This window comes from Emys orbicularis, chromosome 6, assembly GCF_028017835.1.
Source record: "Emys orbicularis isolate rEmyOrb1 chromosome 6, rEmyOrb1.hap1, whole genome shotgun sequence".
Taxonomy (NCBI): Eukaryota; Metazoa; Chordata; order Testudines; family Emydidae; genus Emys; species Emys orbicularis.
In genome coordinates, this window is record NC_088688.1 from 36,827,896 (window position 1) to 36,855,618 (window position 27,723).

At 42.6% G+C, this 27,723-nt stretch overlaps 1 protein-coding gene across 1 annotated transcript in view; it reads left to right on the forward strand.

Annotated features, from left to right (window-relative positions):
* Positions 1-27,723, forward strand: part of RAB3C (RAB3C, member RAS oncogene family) — a 199,928-nt gene that overhangs the window by 77,401 nt on the left and 94,804 nt on the right. Inside the window, exon 2 of the mRNA XM_065406497.1 lies at positions 5,460-5,578. Coding sequence (XP_065262569.1) covers positions 5,460-5,578 — 119 coding nt within the window. The remainder of the gene's footprint in view (positions 1-5,459; positions 5,579-27,723) is intronic.

Genomic DNA, 27,723 nt, shown 5'->3' on the forward strand with positions numbered 1-27,723 from the left:
TTAATGGGCAGGGTGGTTACATTGTCCAACTGGCAAAAAGAACCTCTAAAATATGCAAACATATAGAACAGCATCCAGCCTGTTTGGATGACTGCATATGCTTCAGTCCACATATAGGAGAAGGGATTCACTTTTTTTAATCATTTGCCCTCCTTTATGTGTTGGAAATCCCATTGATCTTGATTTGGGCTGTCAGCAGAGGTTCTGCCAGTTAATGTGCAATGCACAGGAGGTGGGTGATTGCTTGAACCTTGCCTTCACTGGATCTCTGAGATCTTTGCAGATTAAGCATGGTTGGGCCAACAGCCAATCGGACTAAAGCCCATGGGATAACATGAGTATCAGAGTAGAATTTGGAAATGTGAGTTTTACATGGACATCTTTGGTCAGTTAGCAGTTAAAATCTTTTGTTAAATATTTTTAAAGAGCCCTTTTTATTAGTCTTCACTATATTGAACTTTTGACTTAGCACTCACTCACTGTCATTCATTCCCTGCTGTTCCTCTACTCTAGTTCTTTAATGAAAATCATTGTCAGATCTGATAAGATACAACAGACATTACTTTTATAGCCTATCACAAGAGAACTGAAATGGCACCATAGAAGATCTATATATCTAGTTTCTCCCAGGAAGATGAATTGCCATGGTAACACGGCCATGGAATAATAGGTCAAGTTTTATCATTTTTCCTCAGGCTTATTTTATTACATTTTTGCTTAGAAAAAGACACCAGTATAAAATGCAGGCTTCAGCATTTCACAGTTTAAAAAAAACAAGAGATGATCATCTGAGCAATCCAATACTCATGCATGAAGGAATAAGACCAAGTAACAGCAGTCAGTAGCCATGTTTGAACTGATACAAGGATTTTCTTTGGGTGCAGGTGTACATCAATACAAAAATTGGGACTGATTTTAAGATGCAGATGTGATGAAATATGCTCAATCTTTTCTCAAAAACAAAGCATAATAAAAACAAGGTCTGGAAGTTTCATTGTGTTGAGGGATTAACTGTTCCAAGTGAATTCAATCATAGTAAACTGTACTAAAATATAACATTTCACATTACGATGATTGATACTTCAAATATGCCATTTGTCTTTGATAAAATCAGATTATTTTGAGTATTTTAACAAGCTCGCAACTTTAACTTTCTCTGTATACTCAAGAAGCCCCTAAATTTTAGGCAGAATAAAATGAGAGGTTTCTGAATGTGTTGGACCCCAGTTAACGCTGGTATGTTTAACTCTTCTATTTAAATAACAAATTCTTTGTAACCTCCCTATCTTTGTAAATATCATATTCATTCCACATGACCACGTCTTTTGTAACATATAACATGTTTCTGATTGGATTTCATATTAATACGAATTTTGATTGTGTTACTGCTCATACTGGTAGTGATGCCTATAGTAAAGGTTGCCTACCACTTTCCATTCATTATAAGATCCCATTTTCACTTGTTTATAACTTTGCCAGACTTAAACCATGTGGGCTAAAATTCAGTTTTCCATGCCCATTATCTATCTTAAGCTGAATATTTTTTTGAAAGTTTCACCAAAAGCAGTTGAGCCATTTCCGAGAATGAGGTTAGGGAAAAATACAGTATTTTGTCCAAGTTAAAAAAAATAAATCTTACAACCATTTCATTGTGAAATTGAAGTGCCACAGTACTCTGGAGCAGAAACTTGAAATTTTGGAGGTAGAATAGGTGGGCAGGGGTGAGGGTTGGGGGTCACGTTGATCTTAGGGATGTCTTTTCTTGCCCAAATTTGACCCTCTAAAAATCGCAGTTTGCACCTGCTCACTGGAGGTTTGTTAGAGGCTGGCAGCATTATTCTCTGAATATTCTCTCTGCATTGAGCATGTGTCTTCTTGCAGCATTTTTGTGCCTACTGTTTTTTTTTTAATGGACTATAAGGTATACACAATTCTTAATTAAATGTTAAGCTTGAGAAATGAAACTCTTAAAAGTAAGCCAATACAGAATTAAGATTCAAGGCTCAACCTTAATTCTGCCTCCTCATGTGTATGCCTTATAATTTGATCTCTTTCTAGGATTATAAATTATTTGGCATGTAACACCGCGTATAATGTACCATTATGTAAACTGAAATTTAATTTGCAACTTCACATATAGTAAAATAATGGCAGTAATAATTGGCTTGATTTTTAAATTTCAATGAACTATATGAAACAAATCAAGTATGAAGTGAATCGTTTCAGTAGTTCTAAAGGAATATAACAGTTGTATATAAGACTTCCAGTGTTGCAGGATTTTTATAATGGCTAAAGTTAATAGCATATTAAAAACCTTTCCAGTATAAATACTGTATGTGCAAATACTGTAAATTGGAAATGAGCAATGACATTCTTCTAACTAGTGTTAAATGAGTTCTTTGTTAAAAGACTAAATTATCTTGGTTGCAGAATAATTAGGTGGAAGGATGCTGTAACATGATGTGCATAACAGGACCAGTTATCACATAATATAATCAGAAAGAGTCATTGGTAGGGCAGTTTTGTACATCTGAAGTAGAATCCAGAGTACATTCCACCATAGTAAAGGAGGAAGATTGGAGAATAGAGATGACCAAATTGCAGTGTAAGTATTCCTCTAAATCTTATTCCATGCCTCTTGTGATCAAGGAGGTATCAATATCAATTTCCAAAGCCAACTGTGGTTTCATTATATGGCATATACACTTAAAAGTAAATTGCCTACATATAATGAGGCTACAGGAGGGGAAGACCTCTTTGCTTTCAAAAATTTAGACTGAGGAAATTATGGGAGTCTACTTTATTTACTAGTATTTACTACTACTATTTGCTACTTATTAGTAATAGCAGCAAATATATATTTTATGGTAATCTCCAACTGGGACTTGGACTTGATTGTGTTGGCTTCTTGTACTTTTTAAAGGTATCATAAGCCAGCTAGTTTTTTCAACATGTGCCTGCTAAATAAGAAGTATGAAGGCATAATTGTATCCCTCAGCCAAGCAAGAAAGTCAAGGTATCCATCATTATTAGAGGAAGGAATATCACCTTATTTCCTTCATGTTTAAGCAGTTTCCTTATATTTCTTTCATAGAAAAGGTTTTAATTCCCCATAGTTTTATTGGCTTAATTCCCTTTATTTACTATTAGAGTAAAAGTCTGCCCTACAGCAATTACTGTCCAGAATAGATATGGAATCCAGACACTTTTTGATAGTGACTATCTATCTGTCCGTCAACCTGAGATTTGTATAGGGGGAAATATATTAGTCTGACAAGCAGGAGAAAATATTATTTTGCTGCAGGTGATTCACACTAAAAACTGTCTGCAGATCATTCAGTGAAAAATTCTAGTTATAAGACACCAAGACAGTAAGCTCTGTATCCAAGATTTTGATACCTTCATAGCCAGTATTTTAGAGCCTTACTGTATATTGGTTTAGGCTTTCTCAGCTGTGTCAAAACTGAAATATGTGTAAAGGAAAAAGAGAGAGAAACAAGTGGACTAAAGTTTTTAGATAATTAATTTTACATAAAGATGGGCCTCAGCTGCAGATCTGGATTTAAGCGTTGCCAGATTTAAGGTAGAGTATGCTGTTTTGGATCTGGACTTTTTTGTTTAGTCATTTATGGATATAGGAACCAGTTGCAAAGTTCATGAAGATCAGAAGTGGCCCAATGTTTGAGAGTTGTCAGATCTGAGTCTTTGGCATGGACCCATCTCTAATTTTACATTGATGTGTTCAGAAAGCAATGTTTCTAAAATGAGTTTTCAACATATGGTATAGATGGGTGACCATAAATAAAACTGAATTTTCTAGTTTTCAGATGCCTACATGTGGCCCTCTTAATAGTATTCTCATTTCTGTTGACTCTTACAACTGTTTAGGAACCATTAAAAGTTTCATTGGGCTAATGTGGGAATGGTACAGCATTGTGTTTGACTGTGTGACAAATGAACACAAATATCAGTAGAGCTATAAAACAGAGCTCCATGAAACTCCATGGTTTTTGTTTGCTGCAGTTCATGCAAACCTTTTATTAAATTCAGTTCTCATGAGTTTCCCAATCCCATGAGTTCATCTCTGAACTTTGAGAACAAACCCAAAACTCGAGGAATTGCAATTTTACACATTGTTTAGACCTCACTGGAGGTACTCCTGATTTATGCTGGTGTACTTCTCAGTGGCGTACTTTTCCTGCTGCGATCTACACCCTGGGAGCTAGTAAGGACTGTGCTCTATGGACACTGCTAGCCTATGATAGATAAGTTCTAGTGCATGAAGCCAGTATGTCTAGAACAATGAAGTATCATGGGAAATTGTATGTCTACATCAAAGGCCTGATTCTCCTCTCATGCTGGTGTAAATCAGGAGTAACTCTACTGAAGTTGTGGGGTTACTCTAGTGTAAATCTAGGTAAATAAGGGGTGTATCAGGCTCTAGCTTTCTATGCTTGTTTTCAGTGCAAGGTCACTAAAACTAAACCTAGGCTATAGTGACTGTAATCTGACCTGAATTTCCTCCTAGTGTTCTGCCTAAGAAATTGTTTGTGTATGGTAATCAGCTCTGTTACATTTTTTTAAAAAATGATCTTCTTATAATTGGTTTATGAAGTGGGTGGAATTTAATTTCTTCTTTATTTGTAGGATGATTGATGTACATGCAGAAAAGAACACTCATTTAAATATATTTTCTCTAATGAGGTGGTACTACTTGTACCATACGAACTATTTTAGAAAATATTCCAATTAACACATTTGTCATTTTTGTCAGTTTTCTTCTACTAGGGAACAGCTGAAGTAGTCCTTTCCATGTTCTAGCAAAAATAAATTTTTGTACTATTAAAATTTTGCAATGATATAATAATAGCTGTAGTAAAAGTTCATACTGGACATTGTTTGATGGAATTTCACTGAAACGTTCTATTTCTGCAAGATTTAAGAATACATTTGGGGACTTTAAAAATGCAAATAAGTGTTATTTTGAAACAGAATGATTATATTATTTCCTGTAATATATTTTAATTATTATTGTTAAAATTTTTATTAAAGTAGAACCGTAAAACCTTAACCAAAATTGAGCACTCTATATTAGCATAATAAGTGACAGTCCCTTTCCCAAAGAGCTTGCAATGTAAATGGACATGGTAGACAAAGGCTGTGTGTGAATGGAAGTATTATTATCCCCATTTTACAGGTGGGAGACTGAGACACAGAGATGAATTGACTAGGAAAGTTAGGAGTAGTACCAAGATCTCCTAAGTCCCAGTCTAGTGCCTTAACAACAGGACAATCCTTCATCTCTTTAAAAAAAGAGAACGAAAAGCTGCCCAGTGACTTGAATGGAATTTCAAAGGTGTGAAGATGAAAGTTTTTCAGAGTTCACTTCTGATTTTCAGAAAGATACAAATCACTTGACAAGGTAACATTTATATAAAAGATCATTTTTGTTGTTTTAGGACACGGCAGGTCAGGAGAGATATAGGACAATTACCACAGCCTATTACCGGGGTGCAATGGGCTTCATTTTAATGTATGACATCACGAATGAAGAATCCTTCAATGCTGTGCAAGACTGGTAAGTAAAACTTGGCACTAGAACTAAGGTGAGATACAGAGTATTTGATCACCACTTTACTACTGCTGCTGCTTGCTGTTACGATGTGAACCATTTCAGGAAACAATTCTCCAACCCTGGTCAACTCAAATACTAATTTACATCTTGTCAATGTACATTTGATTTTGAGGTTTCTCGAGTCACATTGCAGAAACTGGCCCATGAATGACTCCGGAATTGGAGAAGAGAAGGCATGTAATTATTACAGGTCTGTCGCATCTTACGCGCATTTAACATGCGCAATTTCAGCTTTACGCGGTCGGCAAAAACAAAAAAAAGAAAAATAACCATTTTAATACTGTACTTGTAGTGCGGGCGATTCCGCCCGCCATTCAACTCAATTTAATTTTGACTATGCGCGGTTTTCGCTTTATGCGCTACCCGCGGAACGGAACCCCCGTGTAAGATGAGACTCACCTGTACTTAAGTGAAGCATTGCCTTCTGTTTTTCAGACTTGTCATTGTCCTTTGCCCAAAAGATAGCTTTTAGTTTTCTGTTTTGAGAAAACACAATGAATGCTTTAGGACCTGTTGAATAAAATTAAGGCTACGATTTAGTCATGGGTATTTTTAGTAAAAGTCACGGACAGGTCATGGGCAATGAACAAAAATTCATGGCCAGTGACCTGTCCATGACTTGTACTATAAATACTTCTGACTAAATCATAGCCTTAATTTTGTGGAGCTTTTCTTCTGATTTATTTTTCTATCAATATTCTGTTAATACTGCCAAGGCCAGGGGCACCAGCTGCCAGGGGCTGCCCACCCACCGCTGCTCCAGCCATCCCCACGACCACCACTGGGGGGCTGCCGATCTGCGTCTGCTCCCACCACCCCGGGACTGCTGCTCGGGTGGTCCCCGGGGCCAGCCGCACTGGCCACTGCTCGGGCAGTCCCCGGGGTTAGCTGCCCGGGGACCACCCAAGCAGCAGCCAGTGCAGCTAGCCCCGGGGGCCACAGAAAGTCACGGAATCCATGACTTGGTGACAGATATGGAGCCCTACATATAATTTATCACAATCACTATGTTTTCTGGGGGGTTGATTAATATTTTAACACTTGCACTTTTGCTTTCCATAGTTTATTTATAGAACTAAGTGAAATAGTGTATTAGCATGTAGGCTAACTGGTAAGGGCAGCACTTGGACGTTCTACAATGTGAATGCTCTGAAGAAAACAGTGATACCAGTTATGGAGCTTGTCTTCTGATTTATTTTTCTATCAATGTTCTGTTAACCTCATTTACTCGCCACTGCTATCCTAGTGTTATGCCTCTAGAAGGAATAGGACAAGCAAAATTTTCTATTAGTTATGGTACCGTCATTGTTAGGCAATTTCTGTGGCATTTCATTGGGGTGTAATTCAAAGCAGAATTGGGCTTATGATTCTCAAACATTTTGTAGTTGGAACCAAGAATCTATCCTGTTCCCCATCAATAATCATATCTACAATGTGTCAGGATATCTCTGGCTCTTTCTTGAACATTCATACCTTTTCTTATTGTAATGGGAAATTTGTGTGAATCACCTGTAGGCATAGGCGCCGACTCTGTGGGTGCTCCGGGGCTGGAGCACCCACGGGGAAAAATTAGTGGGTGCTCTGCACCCACCGGCAGCCAACCTCCCTGCACCTCCCGCCCCACCTCCTCCTCCTCCCCTGAGTGCGCTGCGTCCCCGCTTCTCCGCCTACCTCCCAGCGTTTCCCACTCGGCCGCCGCCAAACAGCTGTTTGGCAGCATTAGCATGCTCTGGGAGGGAGGTAGAGGAGCGGGAATGTGGCGCGCTCAGGGGAGGAGGATGGGAGGAGGCGGGGCCGGGGCGGGGATTTGGGGAAGGAGTTGGAATGGGGGCGGGGCAGGGGTGGGAAGAGATGGGGCGGGGGCCCCTCATGGAAGGGGTGGAGTGGAGACGGGGGCAGAGGGAGGGTCAAGCACCCACGGGAAAGAGGGGAAGTCGGTGCCTGTGCCTCTAGGGGCATTATGGGGAAAGAATCTCCTTCAACTCCCTCATGAAAATTTTACCCCTGGTTATCCACTTTAAATCCTCTCTGTTCCAAAAAACTAAAGCAAATTACAATCAGTGTCATGGTCATTTCATCTTCTGTGGTGTTGTCTCCGTTGCGTAGCATTTGAAAATCCAAATGGGTTGGAAAGAGCTTCTATTTCATCTGCACTGCAGATTTTACTTGAGGAAGTTCTCAACACTAGCCTTGTGTAGGCTGGCTCAGAAGGTCATGTAGGAGGCAGGCTGGGGACACACTAAGGCAGGAGGGGCCACACTTCTGCATTTACACAGGGCCTCAGTAACCTGAACAGCTGGCTTCAAGAGCTGGTGCCACTACCCCAGTGCAGTGGATTGGGAGGTGAATTTCACCTCACTGTATCAACATAAGGCTCAAAGACTTTGTGCCTGTGGAGTAGGTTTCACCCTATATCCTATAGTACATCATTGCCAAATGTTTAAAACTAGAACTACTTTCCACCCTGGAGGATGGTCTCTGTTTGGTACTTTGATCTCCAACAACAGGCAGTAATTTTCTGGTTTCCTGGGTGCAAATACTAAGCAAACACTTTTCTGTCTTTAATGTAGGAAGTGGGTACAAATAGTACATATTTTTAAATAAAAACATGATCTTTTTCATGCTAGAGGTTGCAAGGATTCAGTGTGAGATCTCTCTTGCCCAGAAAGCAGGCAAGAATCCAAATTAAAGAATTTCTTAGTTCCCCTTTTGGATCAGATTTATCTAAGGTTAACCTTGTATCATCTTATCTAGTCTATTTTGGTTCTTATACCACCCTCATCACGCAGTATCGGAGCACCTTCCAGTATTGCACTAAGTGACATGATTAGTATCTGTCACCTGCGGTTTCTTCTTTCCCTCTCATCCTCTCCCCAGGAAGAGAATTGTGTGTGCAGTGGAGTGTTGTGAGGTTTTTGTTTTGTTTTCTGTACGTGCTTGCTATGTGTTTATATTAGAGAAGGCAAGGTCAAAGAAGAGCCTCTAGCACTTGCAGTGGTAGGCAGTGACTGATTTGTGATGGTCCTTAGTTTCTGGGGGAGTTTGTTCCACAGTCTGACACCAGACCCTAAGAAAGCTTTGTCTGTCACATAGACAAACTTTACCTTTATGTCAGAAAGTTCCATAGTGCCTGAGTAGTGGAGTTGTCTGCCACAGTCTATATCTGAGAGCTTTAGACTATCTTTTAGAGGTGCTCGGCGCAGGCCAATGAGCACATTGAAGATAAGAACTGAGCCCTTTAACTTGATTAGATATTCTACAGGAAGCCAGTATTGAGTGAAGGACAGGTGTGATGTGCTCATGATAGCCTGTGTTGTTGAGGAGACATTGTTGTGACAATTGGGCCTACAAGGTGTATCTCCATTGTAAGCTGAAATGTAAAAAGTACATGAAAATTTATCAGATATTACAGTAACCATGAAAAATAGGTCATGTTGTTTACAGCATTGAATGTTGTAATAAGCACAAAAGAACCGGACAAAAGAAGCTGGATTAGTTTAAACCAAAAAGGTCATGTTGATATAATCCAAAGACTGTTGATATTATGGCTGGTAAAAACAGAAGATGTGGAATCGGAAATTAATAGAACAAAACTGGTCAGATGCATATTAGGCCTAATTGGTGGACAAAATAATGAGCGAGATAAACTATTATGCCCACTTTTCCCCATTTGGGGTTCCTTAAAAAGAGACTTTGAAAAAGGACATCATCAATTCTGTTCAGATTAATTCAGATCAGCAGTCTCTCTCTCATCTCCCATCCCACCTTGCATCCCAATGCATCCCCCAAACTGCCAGCTCTTCAACTCACCTCGACACATCTAAAGGACTTTCTACCTGAGAGGAATGCCAGGTGCCTTAATCTTGTTTAAAGAACTTTGTTTTTACCTGAGAGTGCTGAAGTCATCATATTATAATGACATCCAATCCTCAGCCCATGGATGGGGTTATCTAACTGCCAGCACTGAAAAGGCACATAAGAGCCTTATTGTCTTCCCTTCCCTTATTGTGTTATATCCCTTCCACCCCCAACTTTCTTTCCTTCTATTCTATCTCACACTCTCCTAGCTTTCGATTAAATACTGAAGTCAACTTGCTGTAGTCATCCTGCCTTGTCTAATGGCTTGTCCACACTACCACTTAAGTCGATGTAAGTTACATTGCTCAGTGGTATAGGAAAAACCACCCTCTTGAGCAACGTAAGCTACATTGACTTAAAGCAGTATCTACACCATGCTATGATGGCAGGAGACGCTCTCCCTCCCGCCAACATAGCTTCTGCCTCTCGTTGAGGTAGAGTAATTACGTTGACAGGAGAGCGCTCTCCCATCGATGTAATGTATCTTCACCAGATGTGCTACGTCACCGCTGCTAAGAAGAAAAGATCCAATCAGATGACATCCCTGAACAGATCGTAAACCAGGATCCAAGTAGTAGGTGTCATGGTCGACTTGCCAGCCAAAAGCAACCACTTATAACTAATCAGCAGTCCAGTGTTCTAAAAAACATCAACAAAAGCCATATTTCACCCATCTGTTCCAACTTGTCTCTCCCCCACCTTGTGTTTGTCTGTCCATCTGTTAAGAACAGGATAAGTAAATACCCTCTGTAACAGCAGAGTCAAATTAACCCTTTCCTTTTCATCAAAGAAAGGTTGTTCTGAAAAATGAGATTGACATTTTGCCTCCCAAAGGAGAAAAACTTTAAAGGTTATGACTAAGTTTGTTTTGCATAATCACTCAACCACAGTTTCAATATAAATGCCTGTTTTGATTTCTTGTTCTTTCTTTTGTTTAATCAATAAACTTTTCATTTGAATGAATGTTTTTGTGTTTCCCAAGTAACCGTCAAACCAAGGCCTCTGTTCAAAAGAACCTGGAACCTAGCTCTCACTATTTATAAACTTTCATTGTCCAACATTAAACACCTTTAACTCTTTGGGCCTTTGAGATCAACATCCATACAACAGAAACTCCACAGTGTTCTGTACTTAAGTGTTCTTAAAGGCTGAGGGCTTTGTACCCATATATATTGCACTGCTGTAGTCAGGGCTGGCTCCAGGCACCAGCCTGGCAAGCAGGTGCTTGGGGCGGCCACTCCGGAGAGGGGCGGCACGTCCAGCTATTCAGCAGCAATTCGGCGGACGGTCCTTCACTCCAGCTGGGAGCAAAGGACCTCCCGCCGAATTGCCGCCGCAGATCGCGATCGCGGCTTTTTTTTTTTTTTTTTTTTGGCTGCTTGGGGTGGCCAAAACCCTGGAGCCAGCCCTGGCTGTAGTTCAGGTGGGAGGTGAGAAAGGAATGTATAACTGAGGCCAGGCCATTGTCCACTAGGATAGAATGGAGTCTCCTAGCCAACCAGAAATGGTAGAAAATATTCAGACATGGATGCTGGTAGGCGAGAGCTTAGCATCAGCAAGGAATCTAGGAGCACTTTTAAACCGTGGACTGAATTGACCAATTCTGGGTATGTACCTTCAGCCAAAGGAGACTCACCATGACTGCAAACTCCTTAGAGTGCCTTCCTCTGCTCACCAGCATAACCTCTCTTTTGCTCAGCTTCAGCTTCAACCAGCTATTCTTCATCCATGAGCTGATCTCAGCCAAGCATTGAGCAATTTTGGTGGTAGTGGTATAATTGTATTTGGTGAGGGATAAGTAGTGCTATGGAAAAAGTGACAAAGAGTCCTGTGGCACCTTATATGCTAACAGACATATTGGAGCATAAGCTTTTGTGGGTGAATACCCATTTCGTCAGATGATGTAGTGCTATGTGTTATCTGTAATCTGTGAATCGCTTTGCCCTACGTGACATGCTGTAAATGCTGTTCCACAGACTCTTGAGGGATCTACCATTTTTAATTGTCTGTAAAGTGCTATGCACAAGTATGGTGCTGTACAGGTAACAGAATGTAGTAGTGTCAATCACTAAGCATGCTCACAACCTATTTTACCTTTATGCCACATCCCTCTTGGCTTCTCCTTGCTCTGCCTCCTTCTGTTTCCATACTGCCTTGCACATCAAGGGGAGGAAGCATGGCCTTACAGTTAAGACACAAGACAGAAAGTCAAGGGATTTAGGTCAGGAGATCCTAAGTCTGCAACAGCTTCCTGTTGACCTTGAGCCAGTCACTTTGTAGTATATGTGCAGCTAGGCTAAGGTCCAACTCCCCTTTTGAAGATGTAATTTTGCAGACATAAAACTTATGTCTGTTTTTTTGCCTGCAGAGAAATTGCTGATAGAAATGTGATTATTAAAGTTTTTAACAAACAGACTTGTACCTGCAGAAGGGTGCTGCCCAGCTGATTATATGCACTGTATTTTTCTGTGCTTTGGTTTTACCATGTGTTACATGGAAATACAATATTTGCCTATCTCTTGGGGCGATATGAAGCTTAAATCATTAATATGTGTAAAGTGCTTTGAGATCCCCAGACAGAAGGGGAACTTCTCTGACTCAAAGCAGTTAGGGAGAATGCTTATCTGAGTTCCCCAAATAAAAAGCTATTTATACAGTAAGTGCACAGAATAAATTATTTATTATTTATATATTTCTCTGCCTAAATGTTTTCCCACGCTCTGCATCTGCTGTTTGCCATTCTGCCACTTCTAAGTTAGCAATACCCAAGCATGCCACTGAAAGAAAAGATAAATCACTGTGGAATACAGCTAGAAAATAAGTTAAAAGCTGCAGAGTTTAAGGTGTTTGTGGAATATGTTTTTAAATTGTTTCCTAGCCAATCTCTCTCGAGACTGTTGGCAGCAACTGTAGACACTCAGTGGGCATGTGGGGTGAGCATGATAAGGAGCTTGGAAGGGCTGGTCCATGGACTGGGTGGTGATACCTGTGGCAGACTGCCAAAGTATCTCCCTTGTCAGGAGGTGGCATGGGCTTGTTTGTCTTTTTTTCTTTTGTGTATGGCTGCTGCCCCTGATCTCAACTTGATTGCTTCCATTTCACAGCTGATAATTACTGTTGATTAGCCCAGGCTCCCGCACTGGTAGTACTCATAAAACTGCAGCCTGCTCCTGTCAGTCAGGAAAGTTAGAGAAGGCTCTGGGTGTCAGTGCTGCAGTAACAAAGTGCAAAAAGCTAAACAAAGAAACCTTTAAAGGCTTTTTGAACTTCCTAAATGCTTTCCAGTGAGATGGATGAGCTTTAGAGGCAGTACTGCCACTTCATACAGATTCTGCAGCCCTTTCAGAGTCCTTGCTCAGGCACAAATGCCATTGACCTCATATGATTTTAATTAGAAAAGTCAATATATTAAGGACAACGTATGTGTCTGAGGTCTTTAGCATTTGATAAAGGAGTTCAGTGTAAAATTTGGACCTAGATGATGCTCTCTTATGAGGAATCTGTTCTGAGGCTGATGTACTCTGGTAAAATGCTGTTTTTTCTCTCACCTGAAAATCTCTTTGAACCCTCTCGTTTATAACAACAGATCAACTGCCGTACCCCAAAAGATGCAATCCCTAGGACAGAGAGATTTTTATTTTTAGAGAGGGGATCCTCTTCACAACTGATGTCTTGTAATCTAATACAACACATGGAACATTTTTGGACTGCAAGTTTAGCTAGAAATCTCATAGAAATGCAAATTTCAGCTAGATCTCACACACACCAAGAATGTATGTATTTCCCCTCCTTTTCCAAACTGAAATCAGACAGAGGTGCATGGAAACTAAGGGGAATATCAAAAGTTTTTTTTTAACCTAACTAGAATCTGTTTGGAGAGTCAGAAAGTTTGGTAGAGGTTTGAGAGGAGGGTTAGGTCAATTCTTGTTTTGTTCAGAGCGGTCCTCACATATTTAGTTTAATTCTCAAGAAAAGCTTTGACAACTGTTTGCTTTTTTCAGTTATTTAGTTAATATCTTATTTTAAAAAAGAAACGTGGGTGGATATGTAAAAGGACATGGAGATGCAAATACAGTGGATGGCATTAAATATTCAGCATTTGCCAACAGCTGCAAAACTATGGTATCAGAATTACTACATTTATTTCCTATACCATGTGGTACTGAAGCTGTTGATAAATGTTATTTTTTTAATGGCAACCAGTATATCCTGTCTATAAAATCTATACAACCACTGTACAGTATGCCAAACAATTTTTGTTTAGTTCATCTAGTCAGAAGCCAAACAACAGAACATCCTTTCCAGATTCATAAAAACATTGGAACCAACATATTAGTCCTCCACTCTTTTAGCTATATAGGCATTTATACCTACTTTTATTTCTTGTAAGCTCTTTGTCACAGGGACCATTTTTTTGTTCCATGTTTGTACAGCACCTAACACAATGGGATCCCGAACTATAACTATATGTACTACTACTAGTAATAACAATGTCTACTACTAGTAATAATAATACTATGTTCATTACAGTGGTATCAGAATACCTTAGTTGTTCCATTTTTGCCCCCCATTTTTAGCGTTTTAGCTACCGGCTGACTCTATGGTCAAATAATATTTGTTACATAAAAATAACAGCCACCAAATACAAATCACCCAAATTAAAAGTATTTGTGTTGACTTTTTTGGTATTCATGCTTTTATTTTTTAAGTCCAGGAGGAACTCTTATGATTACCTAGTCTAGTCTCTTGCCTAACACAGGCCTTAGAATTTCGCCCAGTAATTCCTGCAATAATTGCTACAGATATTTTTAAAAAAAATCCAATCTCGATTTAAGGATTTCAAATAATGGAAAACCCACCACATCCCTATGTCAGTTGTTCCAATGGCTAATTACCTCACTGCTAAAATTTCTAATCTCAATTTGTCAAGCTTCAGCTTCCAGCCATTGGATCTTGTTGTACCTCTGTCTGCTAAGTAAAGACAACTCTATTGTCAGAAATCTTCTCCCCATGTAGGTACTCATAGACTATGATCAAGTCACCTCTTAATCTTCTCTTGGGTAAACTAAATAGAATGAGCGTCTTTAGTCTCTCTGTATTCAACCTTCCAGATCTTGAATAATTGTAGCTCTTGTCTGAACCCTTTCCAATTAGTCAGCATTTTTTGAGGCTCTTCTGAACACAGTACTCCAATTATGGTCTCACTAAAGCGCAGTATACGGAGGTAATCGCACCTACCTACTCCTCTGCATTAGCTGAGCAGTGATCACATTAGCTTTCTTAGTTTAGCCTTTCTTAGCATCACCCTGAGTGAGAGTACATGTTCAGTTGTTTGTTCACAATAACTCCTAAATCCTTTTCAGAGTTGTTACTTTCCAGTCTCTGCATATGTGACTTCCATTCTCTGTTTCTAGATGTATGGTAATTCTTTCTGCTATACTAAAACACACTTTGCTCCAGTTTATCAAGTGTTCCAGAATGGCCTAAATAACTGACCTGTCCTTATCATTACTTACCACTCCACCAGTTTTTCTGTCATCTGCAAACTTTAGCAAGAGTTATTTTATTTCTTCCAGAACATTGATAAAGATATTGAATAGCACTGGGCCAAGAATAGATCGCTGCAGGAGTCCTCAAGAAACACTGTCATTGATTGATGATTCCCCACTTCCAATTACCTTTTGAGATCGATCAGAATAGCTAGTTTTTATTTGGTTTAATATGTGTTATGATATATGTGTATGTTAGTTTTAAGGATAATTTTTAATCTCTTAACTAACTGTCCCACAAAGAAATCAGCCCTCTTCTATTTCCATTGCATATGCTTCCAATATCCACTCTCTTAGTAGACTTTTTTTTTTAAATTTTTTTTGCAGTTCCTTTAGGGACTGGATGTATTGCTTATAAAAGTTAAAGCAGTAAAGAGGAGGTAAAATATTGATTTTATTGCTCTGACTCTCAAACATTTTGAACTGCTAGAATCTGAATTGCAGCTAACAATGTTTGTTTTTTTGTGAGCTCTACTTAATAGAGAGTCTGATGCAGCTGTTTGTGCATAAATTTGGTAAAAACATTCAGTATTTTCACACTTTCCGTAAAGGGAAGGAATCAGAATATGACCTGTAAAGCTCCAAACTTATCATGGGCCTTAGCAAAATGGAGGTTACCACTTTTCTTTCCCAGTCAGGAATGACAGTCCTTGAAACAGAGTTAAGACCACTCATTTTGCTCAGGTCAGAGAGAAGGGGCCAGATCCTGTGGTTGGATTCTGATCAGGGCCGCCCAGAGGATTCAGGGGGCCTGGGGCAAAGCAATTTCGGGGGCCCCTTCCATAAAAAAAGGTTGCAATACTATAGAATACTATATTCTCGTGGGGGCCCCTGCGGGGCCCGGGGCAAATTGCCCCACTTCCCCCCCCCCCTCCCCCCGGGCAGCCCTAATTCTGATGGCTTCTGCTCCTGGCTTCAGAAAGTACATCTATAATTCCCTCTCCTCAGGGGAGCCTGAAGTAGCCAGCCCGCTGGAAAGGGAGCGAGGCCAGGTCAGTTGGGAATGCTTTTCTTTTATGGAAAGCAACTATGTAAGTACTGAGCGCTTTGTTAGATATGCTGTCTTCCTGCTGTGAAGTGCTTAGCACCCAGACACTCATTTTTCTCAATGATTGCAGCTGGACGCTGAGCACTTCTGAAAATCTGCCCATGAGTAGAAATTGCAAAGCAAACACAATTTGATTCAGCAGATCTCCTAGGAAGCCTCTGCCAGAATTTTCAAGCTGTTCTCCCCTGTAGGTGATTTCTCCCCTCAAGCACAGCTGCCCTTGCAAGTGAAGGGTGTGTGGTTAGTATGGCCTTGTGCCGGTGGGGTGGATCTATTTCCTGTGAATGGAAAAACAGCTTGTAAGTCATTTTAATTTGTCTGTGTCAGGCCTACAGTCTAAACTGAAAAACAACCATTTAGCTGAACTCTTTTGATAAGGTCCACATGATCGATGTAATTGGCTTAGTGGAATTTGATTTTCTTTAATTAATTTTACTAAATTTGAATGAGATATAAGTGAATGCGGAGAGCAATATCATGCTCCCTGAGTGCATGTTGTCTGACTAGCTTAGGCCAGCGGTTCTAAAACTGCGGGTCACAACCACAAAGTGGGTTGTGACATCATTTTAATGGGGTTGCCAGGACTGGCTTAGGCTTGCTGGGACCCGGGGCTGAAACCCTTGGGCTTCTGCTTTTGTTCCCCCTGCCTGTGGGGAAGTACTCGGGCTTTGGCCCCTCCACCTAGGGCGGTGGAGCTTGGGCGGGCTTAGGCTTCGGTCTCCCCTCCTGGGGTCATATAGTAATTTTTGTTGTCAGAAGGAGGTCACAATGCAATGAAGTATGAGACTCCTTGGCTTAGGCCATGTCTACACTTACAAGCTTATAGCGGCACAGCTGTACTGACACGGCTGTGCTGCTGTAAGAGCGCTCATGTAGCTGCATTATGCCGATGGGAGAGAGCTCTCCCGCAGACATAATAAAACTAGCCCAATGAGTGGCATTGGCTATGTCAGCAGGAGAGCATCTCATGCCGACATAGTGCTGTGCACACTAGTGCTTATGCCGGCAAAATGTATGTCGCTCAGCGGGGTGTTTTTTTCGAACCCCTGAGCGACAAAAGTTTTGCCGACATAAGTGCTATTGTAAACATGGCTTTGGTTATAAGATTACAGTGGTTGCACTTGTTCTTTCTTTTATGTTGTCAGACAGTATGTACATTTGCATGCTATTTTGCACCAGCTTGCAGCAGTCAGCAGCAATTTCTTCCATAGAAAACTGTGACAACTCATACATTTTAACTCCCATCTCAGAGTTTGAACATTTCTGTCAAATCATATTAATACTAGAGCTGGTCAGGAATTTTCCATCGGAATGATTTTCTGATGGAAAATACCTTTTTACAAAAAAACAAAAAAAATCAAGAATGAAAGTGAAATTGACAATAGTCTTCCCTGAGGGCAGACAGCAATTTGAAAAATTCTGTTTCAGTTTTTCCAGAATAGAATTTTTTAGAATTTATGAAAAATGTTGAGATTTTTAAATTTTTGACCTGAATCGGGACAAAACATCTTCGCAGGATAGAAATTCTATTTTCTGGACAGCTCTAGTTAACACTACATTTTTAATGGGCATCGATAGAATCAAGTGGTTTCCCCATCTCTCTCCCATAAAGGTTTCAGCCCAGATAGGGTGTTAGTCTGTGTGTTTAATGACTTTGCATGGAGGACTTCTGCCACTGCTACCCCCTTGCTGCATTGCCCTAAAGCAGTGTTTGCCAAACTTGTTCCGCCGCTTGTGTAGGGAAAGCCCCTGGCGGGCCGGGCCAGTTTGTTTACCTGCCGCTTCCGTGCGGGCCGAGGGACATACTGGCCACCGCTTCCAGCAGCTCCCATTGGCCTGGAGCAGCGAACCGCGGCCACTGCAAGCCGCGATCGGCCGGACCTGCGGATGCAGCAGGTAAACAAACCGGCCCGGCTCGCCAGGGGCTTTCCCTACACAAGCGGCGGAACAAGTCTGGGAAACACTGCCCTAAAGACAACAGTTCAGAAGTTCTTGCAAAGACAGCACCTCCTGCTCCAGCTCCTCTTCCCGCTCTATTTTAACAGCTCTCAATCTGCAGCTCCTTCTGAAGCCTCCCACATCCTGTTCTGATTCTTAGGAGACTACCTCTCCCCCAAGTAATCCTTCCCACCTGCTACCCCATGTCCCTGGGAAGGGCAGGAAACAGAAAGCAGAGTGTGGAGGCTTTAGGAGATGGTCTAGGCTGGCTTATGAAGAGGTGGGAAGCTTGCAACAGCAGGCTGCTGGTCTGTTCTGGGTCTTATACTCTTATTGCATATTTCCGTAATTCTTGCTGCAGAATTTAGGCCTAATATGCTACACAGTAAAAGGTGCCTTATCCTTAGATGAGGTCTCAGTTAAGGCCAAATCAAGGTCAAGGCAGCCTACATCTAATCACTGTGTCCTTTTATCCGTGTCCGTGAGACACAGGAGATGGTTACTAAGAATAGGAGCTGGACGGAGGCAATAGAAATAAGACTCTAGTCTTCATGTGAGACTAGGCTGAATATCAGAGGGGTAGCCGTGTTAGTCTGAATCTGTAAAAAGCAACAGAGGGTCCTGTGGCACCTTTAAGACTAACAGAAGTATTGGGAGCATAAGCTTTCGTGGGTAAGAACCTCACTTCTTCAGATGCATCCCAATACTGCAGTGGCCGCGGTTCGCTGCTCCCAATAAAGGTGCCACAGGACCCTCTGTTGCTTTAGGCTGAATATATAGCTCTGCTGTGCATGCAAAAATATTAGAAGTTAAACCACTAAAAACTTCATTGTAAATGGATACTTTCTGAGTGTATGTAGGACTAACTGTGAGGGGGTTCCATATAAAGGAACTTCCAGAGAGAGAGTGTCTCACTTTTTTCTCTCACAGGGATTTAACATTTCTTTCCTCTTTTTTTTTTTTTTGGTCGTCTTTAATCTAAAATAAAAAGGCATCTAGACTCGTAGGGAATGTCTACACTGCAATAAATAAATAAATAAATAAATAAAAGACCTGCAGCTGTGGGTCTCAAAGCCTGGGTCAACTGACTCAGGCTCATGGGGCTCATGCTACGGAGCTAAAAATAGCAGGGTAGATGTTCCTGCTCAGACTGGAGCTGAGCCCACCCCTCTCGCCAGGTTTCACAGCCCCAGCAGAAATGTTTACAATACAATTTTCAGCCCTGTAGCACAAGCCCTGTGAGCTCGAGTCAGTTGACCTGGGCTCTGAGACTTGCTGCCATAGTTTTTGTTTGTTTGTTTGTTTTTCAGTGTAGATGTAATCTACTGCAATTGGTTCCCCTCCCAAACTAGCCGGGTTGCAGGTGTGTGTTTCAGAGAGGCTGGTGGGAATGGACAATGAAATTAAGCATTGTTGATGTGGTTCTGCCTGTAGCCAGCTTGAGGGGAACAAGTACTTCTGTTTGAGAACTCTGGTTGGACTAAAGGATTTTTGGATTGTGAAACAATGTGGTCTCATCTCCCCCAGTTGGATATCCGTGATGCTACAGTGCTGTTATCAGCTAGATGAAATTTTGTTATGGATTGAGTTAAACCCCCCATTGAGATTGATAGGTGTGAACTCACCCATCAATTAATATAACTGTAAGGATAAGCTCTCTCTCTTAAAACAAAAGGTGTGTGAGTATCTGCCCAGGAGAATTTGGCTGAATGCAGTTTTAGGTGGGTGTGGGGTATAGGGTGGGAAGAGCGACCACAAAGAAATTTTGACTAGACAAAAACAGAAAGAGAGGGAGAGGCAGGAAAGGTAAGCAGAAGCATGTAAGCACAGTGTGACCCTGGAAAAAGCTAGTGAGACCCTCTAGGTCTGGTGTTGGTAAAGAGGCTGGGGGGCTGTAATCTAAGAAATGGGTCCAAGTGATCCATCCGCTTTCATCTACTCCCAGTGTAACCCGCACACCTTCTGGGTGTGGTGTTCTGTCCCATCTAGTGGCACCGAGACCACTTAGAGAGAGATATAGATTAATGAGTCTGCTCTACAGCCTTAGCTAAGAGCCATATGGCTTTTAGCTCATGCAGTAGAGTAGGGGCAGGCAAACTTTTTTGCCCGAGGGCCGCATCGGGTTTCGGAAATTGTATGGAGGGCCAGTTAGGGGAGGCTGTGCCTCCGCAAACAGCCAGGCGTGGCCCGGCCCCTGCCCCCTATTCTCGCCCCCTGATGCCCCACACCTCCCCCCCGGGACTCCTGCTCCATCCACCCCCCGCTCCCTGTCCCCTGACCGCCGCCGGAACACCCACCCCTGACTGCCCCCGCCGCCCCATCCAACCCCCCCTCCTTCCTGACTGACCCCCCCAGGACCCCTGCACCCATTCAACCTCCCGTTCCCTGTCCTCTGACTGCCCCAACCCCTATCCACACCCCTGCCCCCTGACCACCACCCCAAACTCCCCTGCCCTCTAGCCAACCCCCCCTGCTCCCTGTCCCCTGACCGCCCCCGGATCCCCTGCCCCTGACTGCCCCCTGCCGCCCCTTCCAACCCTCCTCCTTCCTGACTGCCCCCCGGGACCCCTGCCCCCATTCAACCCCCCTGTTCCCCGCCCTCTGACCACCCCGACCCGTATCCACACTCCGAACTCCCCTCCCTCTATCCAACCCCCCTGCTCCCTGCCCCCTGCCCCCTTACCGCGCTGTCTGGAGCACCGGTGGCTGGCAGCGCTACAGCCGCACCGCCCGGCTGGAGCCAGCCATGCCACAGTGCAGCACAGAGCACCGGGTCCCAGGTTCAATCCCCATGACTGGCTTCTGTCCGTGTTACACCAGCTTCTGGCAAACAAAGGCTAGGGACTCTCCAAGCATGGTGTTGCATCCCTGCCCATCCTGGCTAATAGCCATTGATGGACCTATCCTCCAGGAACTTATCTAGTTCTTTTTTGAACCCTGTTTATAGTTTTGGCCTTTACAACATCCCCTGCCAAAAGAGTTCCACAGGTTGACTGTGCGTTGTGTGAAGTTTTAAAAAGTTGAAAGAAAAAAAGTTGAAAAAGACTCTCCCCTCTCATGGGGTCCCAGAGCTCAGTCTCCAGCCCAGGCCTGAATATCTGTAGTACCGTTAAACAGCCCTGTAGCCTGAGCCCCATGTCAGCTGATACAGGCAAGCCACGGGTGTTTAATTGCAGAGCAGATGTATCCTAAATGTCATACTAGAAGCATTTTTCAGAACTGCTAGCATTCCTTGTTGTCTGTCAACTGACACTAGAATGAACTTATCTAATTTCGCTGTGGACCTGATTGAACTCTGAGTGCAGTTAATGGAAAGACTCCTACTGACTTCAGGGAGAGCTGGATTAGTCTCAGAATCGGCATCTGCTAGCTGGACATACTGGGTGTGTTGCTCTTGCTGGACATACTGGATGTATGCATACTGCAGAGAACAGATCCAGTTGAGCCAAAACTTTAGCTACTCTGGCCACACCAATAATACCTGTGATGGAAATAGCTCTTTGCCCATCAACACTGGCTGTCACATTGCATTCCTTAGGAAGGGGTGCTGTGGTAACTTTTGAATTGTCATCAATAGATGAAAGAAAATTAGCAATGAGGTTAGTATATTAATAGAAAATCCACAAAATGATTAAGGCCATTAGGTGAGCTTCTCTCTTGCTACAAGCACTGCTGCAGATATATGTTTTACCATTCTCTTTGCTTCTGCCTGTCAGTTTAATTTGCTGTTGAATGCTAACAGGCAGCAGGTGTTTGATCTACAAATAGGGTGTTTTTTCTTTTACCTCTTGATAGAGAGCAGTTCCATCATTTAAGAGAAATACGATCATTTTGTCATGCATTGAAGAGATATGCCCTTGTGGGCAAACTCCCCCTCTCCTCCCCAGTCCTCAAGCATGTAAGGCCTGATAGGCAGTGTAACTGGGGCAGTTGTGCTGCCCAGAGAGCCTCGTGCAGGTTATCCGTACCTCCTGGGTGACATGGAGCTGTGCTCCGTGGGGCTGTATCCAGGGCAGCTCTGGGAGTTGTGGAGATGAGCTTGATCGCGGTGGAGCTGTGGCCAATTTGAATACACAAATCCACCCCAGACACGAGGCATAGGGGAGTTGTCTATGCAGCTTGAGGGAGCAACAGAAGCTGTGGAACAGTCTGGGAGAAGATTCTGTCTCTTTTGGAGCATGTCTCCCCCTTACCTGTTTACCTGGGCTTGATACAGAGGAGTGGATTTAAACAGATCTCAGTTTCTCTGCATGGTTCCATTTGGCAGACAAACAGCTACAATAAGCTGCACATTTGAAGTTGGTTGTTTTATTTCAATCCTGTGATTTTAAAAATAAAATGTCAGAGGATCACTGGACAGCTAATATACTGTAAAAGCAAAAAGAAGCGTTAAAGACTGAGTTTTCAAAGGAATTTCAATTCAGTGTCTATTTTTTCAGGCTGTGTCATTTGTATAATAGACGCTGCATATAAAAAGGCATTTGTACCATTTAAAACTATAAAATTAAACAGCCTTTTATCACAAAACTAAAGATGCCGCTGCTGCTTCACGAACCTGTAAAAACATTTGTTCCATTGGCCTCTTCTTACTATCTTCTTATCAGATGCGGAGCTTGCCAAACCAATTTGCAGTAGCCTTATCAGCAAAGTGCAAAGTCCTCAGTCCACCATCACATCTGGTCAGAGGGTGGTCATCAGTGATGTGTGACACTGTCTGTTTTTGGCCACAGCGGGTTATGGGATCATCTCATTGGCTCTAAGTGTGAAGGCTGACTGCGCATTGACCCTGGCCCATTTGAAATCGGTTCAGAAGGGCCCAGGGCCGATGTGGGAAATCAAACTTGGATACACGCTTGGTCAGGTCAGTTACAAGAGACTGGTTTCTGACATCAGCTGCAGACCGTACTTCGTGCCACATTGACAAGGCAGAGAAGTCAGCCCACAACAGCTGCCTCAATGACAAGCCTGCTTTTGCATGTTCAAAGAGTTTGTGTACAGCGGTAGGCTCAGGTTTGCCCTGATCTTCTCAACCATTCTGGCTGTAGCATCCTCATGATGGATGTGTGGATGAGTGATGTTGCTTAACATAGGGAGCCATGGTACCGGTGGGATGAAATCATCCCTGTTACAACGCGCATGTTTAAGTGTAGTTGTGTGTCAACTAACTTGATGTGAGATGAATGGAACCAGACTGGAGCTCAGCATTCTGCTGAAGTTAATGCTTTTCATAGTGTAAGTCCCCTGGCAAATGAGTGACACCTTTTGAAAAGTATATTTTCTCTCATCCAAACTCAACAAAATATTATGAGGAAGCTTTTTATAAATTAATAACTTGATGGAACAAATCTGTTAGAACACAGACTGGTTTATAATATAAATGTGCGCTTAGCAGCTTCTCACCTTATTTTAAATTGAATGCTAGAAGTTGTAAACTGCTTATTAATAAATGCAAGGCTGATATATTAGCCTTTCTCTCAAAAGGCCTGGCTTTGTTTAGGTTATAAGTGATGAACTGGTTTCAGTTCCCAATACAGGCACACTTGTCAGTTTCAGAGAACCACCACAGAATCTGGCACAACTGGAAATCTCTTTCTCAAGGAATGGCCAGGATTGATGTAGCCAGGGTGTTACAGGACAAGGGTGAGGTACATCACAAGAGATGTGTGGGGTAGCACACACTGTAACTGCCTCTCAGCATGAACATCCTGTTCATACAAAAGAAAATGTTGCCAAGAAAATTTGATTTCCATTTTTAATTGATGGCTTCCATAACTTTTAACACAGAACAATTGCTAATAACCACAGAAAAATTAAGTCAGTATAAATTAAAATCTTGGAAATGCCAGGAAGATCATCCAGGTGAAATAAAAACATCTTTGAAATTTGTAGCTTTGCTAAAATGGATGGCTATAGGCTTGCCTTGAAGATGACTCTTAGTGAGTTATGGAAAAGTAGTGTTTGCCTGTTAGCTTTCTAGGGGGTCTGTCTGTTGCTATATCTGATATTTGTCTTAAGCAACACAGTAGCTTGGACAGAACTGCTATGATGAAGATATTTCCTTATCTTTTTCTTTTTGTTAATCCTGAATTTAAATATGCATATTACAAATGGAAATTTATGCAAATCCTTATTTGACTGTTTTTGTCTTGGAAATAATAAACCTTTGATTAAAAGTTTTGAACTGCATAGAAAAATGTTTTAAAATAATTTACACTCAATATAGCTATTCAGGCTTTATAGCAGTCTATTAGTAGTGACTGCTATTAAGTTTGCAAGACAGTTTTCGTTATCTCATGTTTTTTACTCATATCAATTATAGGAAAAAATAACTTGCAAGACTGAAATTGTCCATACTTGGTCTCAGCCCAGAGACACTACATCTATATCTGTATAGATATACAAATAATGAGAACCTTATGTATAATACATTTTAATGTGAGCTACTTTATTCCTGTGGCATTTAATTCTCAGACCACAGAATCATGGGGGGAGAAGAATCTTTGTTCTTATTCTGGTAACCATTGCTCTCTCCCTCCTGGCTCCCACCCCCTCCAGTCCATCCAAAACTTGGCATGTAAAATAGTCCTTTCATGACTGGTAGTCTACTGATATCTCTGACTTCTCCGCAGCTCTGAGCCCCCATCTTTTTAATTCCAGCACCAACTTCTCCATTCCACTCTCTCCTTCAACCTTGACTCTCTTGTTCCTCTCTTTGACTAATCCCACTTTTCCTCAGCTTTAGCTTACTCCTTCCACTTATGTTCTCCTGGCACCAGGACACTTCTGAAGAAAATCCAGGTCATACCTGAACTTCCTGAACTATATTTGTGTCCTCTTCCTCTTCAGTACTGCCATCTTCTTTGCTCATAGTTGCTGCCTCAGTGTTCTACATCTACAACCTCAACATCCGATTGTATCCTTTTGACTGTCTCATCAAGCTGTCTTCTCCTTTCTTTTCCTCATCCTTCCCCCAGCTCCAAACAGCCAAATTATTTTTTTTTGAATGAAGCTTCTTCCATCTCCCTTGCTCCTTCTTCTCTCCACCTTCTTCGTCTCCCAATGCCTTTTCCTTCTTTACTCTACCCTGTCCGGAGACCAGGTAATAGGCAGACAGGCCTTTTGGTGGGAGCAGGAGTCAGGCCTACTTGTTGGAATCTGAATGCCACAGCCAAGGGTCAAGGATCAGAACCAGATGACCTGGAGTCAGGGAAGGCAGGAACAGGGCTGGTTCCAAGGCAGGAGCAAGGCAGGGTCTAGGCTAGAGCAGGGCAAGATCAAGGCTGAGGCAGGACTTGGTGTGAGGCAAGCACAGGGAGGCAAAGAATCTGTGGGTGTGTGCACTGAGAAGCTGGTCATTCTCTGTAGCTGCTGAGCTTAAGGGCAAGCCACCTGACTGCCTTAGTCAATTAGGTGTTTCTGCGGTGGTCCCACTGAGTTCATTGACTGCCTGAGCTGCAGGCCTTCATTCTGACAGTACCCCTCACCTCTTCGATGGCATCTCCAGGGTTCCCCATGGCCTGGTTTCTAAGGGTAGGTTTGGTGAAAATTTTGTAGCAGATCTGGGATGTTTCCCAGTGGATATTTTCCACTGGTTCTCAAGATTTTTCATCAGGGCTGTAACCTTCTCAGTCTACTAAGTACTGGATTTGCCCCCTAACCCATTCTGAGTCCAGGATCTGTTGAGGCAAGTAGTCTTCTTGTCCCTGAGGGGTGATAGGCAGGAGCAGCGGAGTGGAGCAGGATGGGAATGGGTTCTTGATGAACAGCTTTGGGAGGCAGACATGGAACATAGGGTGGATCCTGAGGGATTGAGGTAACTGCAACTTGAATGCCACTAACCTGATTCATTCCAGAATCTAAACAAGTCCAGATACTTGTGGTCTAACTTAGTCGACAGGCAAGTCAACTTAAGATTCTGGGTGGACACCCAAACCTCATTCCCAGTGGCAAGATAAGGGTGGCTTGGTGGCTCTGATCGGCATGATGCTGTATGCTTCCTTGGTGGACACTAGGTGTTTCTTTAGTTCTAGATGTACTTGAGGGTGGTGAGCAATTAAGTCTGTGACAGTGGCTACCAGACATCCCATGTGGGTGTCTGGGTGAAACCTGTAGTTGGAGAAAAAAGGACTTTGAGAGGTGGAGGCATGGGAGCCATTATTATATGCAAATTCCACATGGGGAAGCAAGGAAACCCAGTCGTTTTGGTGGTAGTTCACGAAACAGCAAAGATATTGCTCAGAGACGTGGTTAACCCTTTCTCTTTTCCCATTAGTGTGTGAGTGATACGCAGATGAGATGGAGTTTTCTATGCTCAAAAGTATTAGAAAGTCCTGCCAGAAATGAGAGATGAACTGAAAGTCTTGGTCGGACATGATGTCAGTTGGCAGTCTGTGTTTCCAAAACTGTTCCTCAGGAAAAGATGGGGAGTCTCTGGAATGGTAGGGATGGCAGGGTCCGGGACAAAGTATGCCATTTGATAAACAGTTCCACCACCACTAAAATCATTGCATGCTCTTGAGAGCATGGCAGATCCACAATAAAGTCCATGGATGCAGTGGACCACAGTTGAGGTGTAGGGGGCAGGGGCTGGAGAAGACCGAGCAGCCTCTAATGCAGGCACAGAGGTCACAGAATTTTATGTACAACTTGATTTGATGCATAGTTTGATGAAAATGTCCAGTGCCAGCTCATCCTTGATCTCCTCACCGAGACCAAGCTGGAAATCATAGAATCATAGAATATTAGGGTTGGAAAAGACCTCAGGAGGTCATCTAGTCCAATCCCCTGCTCAAAGCAGGACCAACACCAACTAAATCATCCCAGCCAAGGCTTTGCCAAGCTGGGCCTTAAAAACCTCTAAGGATGGAGATTCCACCACCTCCCTAGGTAACCCATTCCAGGGCTTCAGCACTGTCCTAGTGAAATAGTGTTTCCTAATATGCAACCTAGACCTCCCCCACTGCAACTTGAGACCATTGCTCCTTGTTCTGTCATCTGCCACCACTGAGAACAGCCGAGCTCCATCCTCTTTGGAAACCCCCTTCAGATAGTTAAAGGCTGCTATCAAATCCCCCCTCACTCTTCTCTTCTGCAGACTAAACCCCAGTTCCCTCAGTCTCTCCTCGTAAATGGTAATGCTGCTCTGCCTCATGCCACTTGGTGTCAGTCACTAGGCACTGGAATGCCACCGAATACTCAGCAACTGTTTGACAATTCTCCTACAGTTCTCAGAGGGCAGCCTCTGCTGTGTGTGCGCAGTTCAGGTAATCAAAAATTACTGCCATGGCTTGCACACAAAGTTCTCCAGCTAGCCAAGGAGCAGGCTAGATTTCTCTAGGAGTGGGGAAGTCAAAGCCAAAGCCTCCCTGCTCAGCAGGCTAATAAGTTCTATTTGGGCTTCATCAGTGGGGAAGGCTTGTGGTCATAGTAGAAACAGAAGCAGACACTGACTTGGGAGCTTGCAGAATTTGCTATGGTTGCTGCTGAATTTATCTGGCAGCAGAATCTTTGGTTCGTGACGGGTCGGGGTGGCAGGTGGTGTGACTAGGGCTTGCAGGACCAGTTTTTGCACCTGCAGGGCAGCAATCTGTGCTTGCAGATTCTGTGCCTGCAGATTCTATCAACAGGGAGACACTGGTCTTGTTGGGATCCATGTCCATGGAGCTGGACCTCTATTTCCCTGAATTATTCCGTCC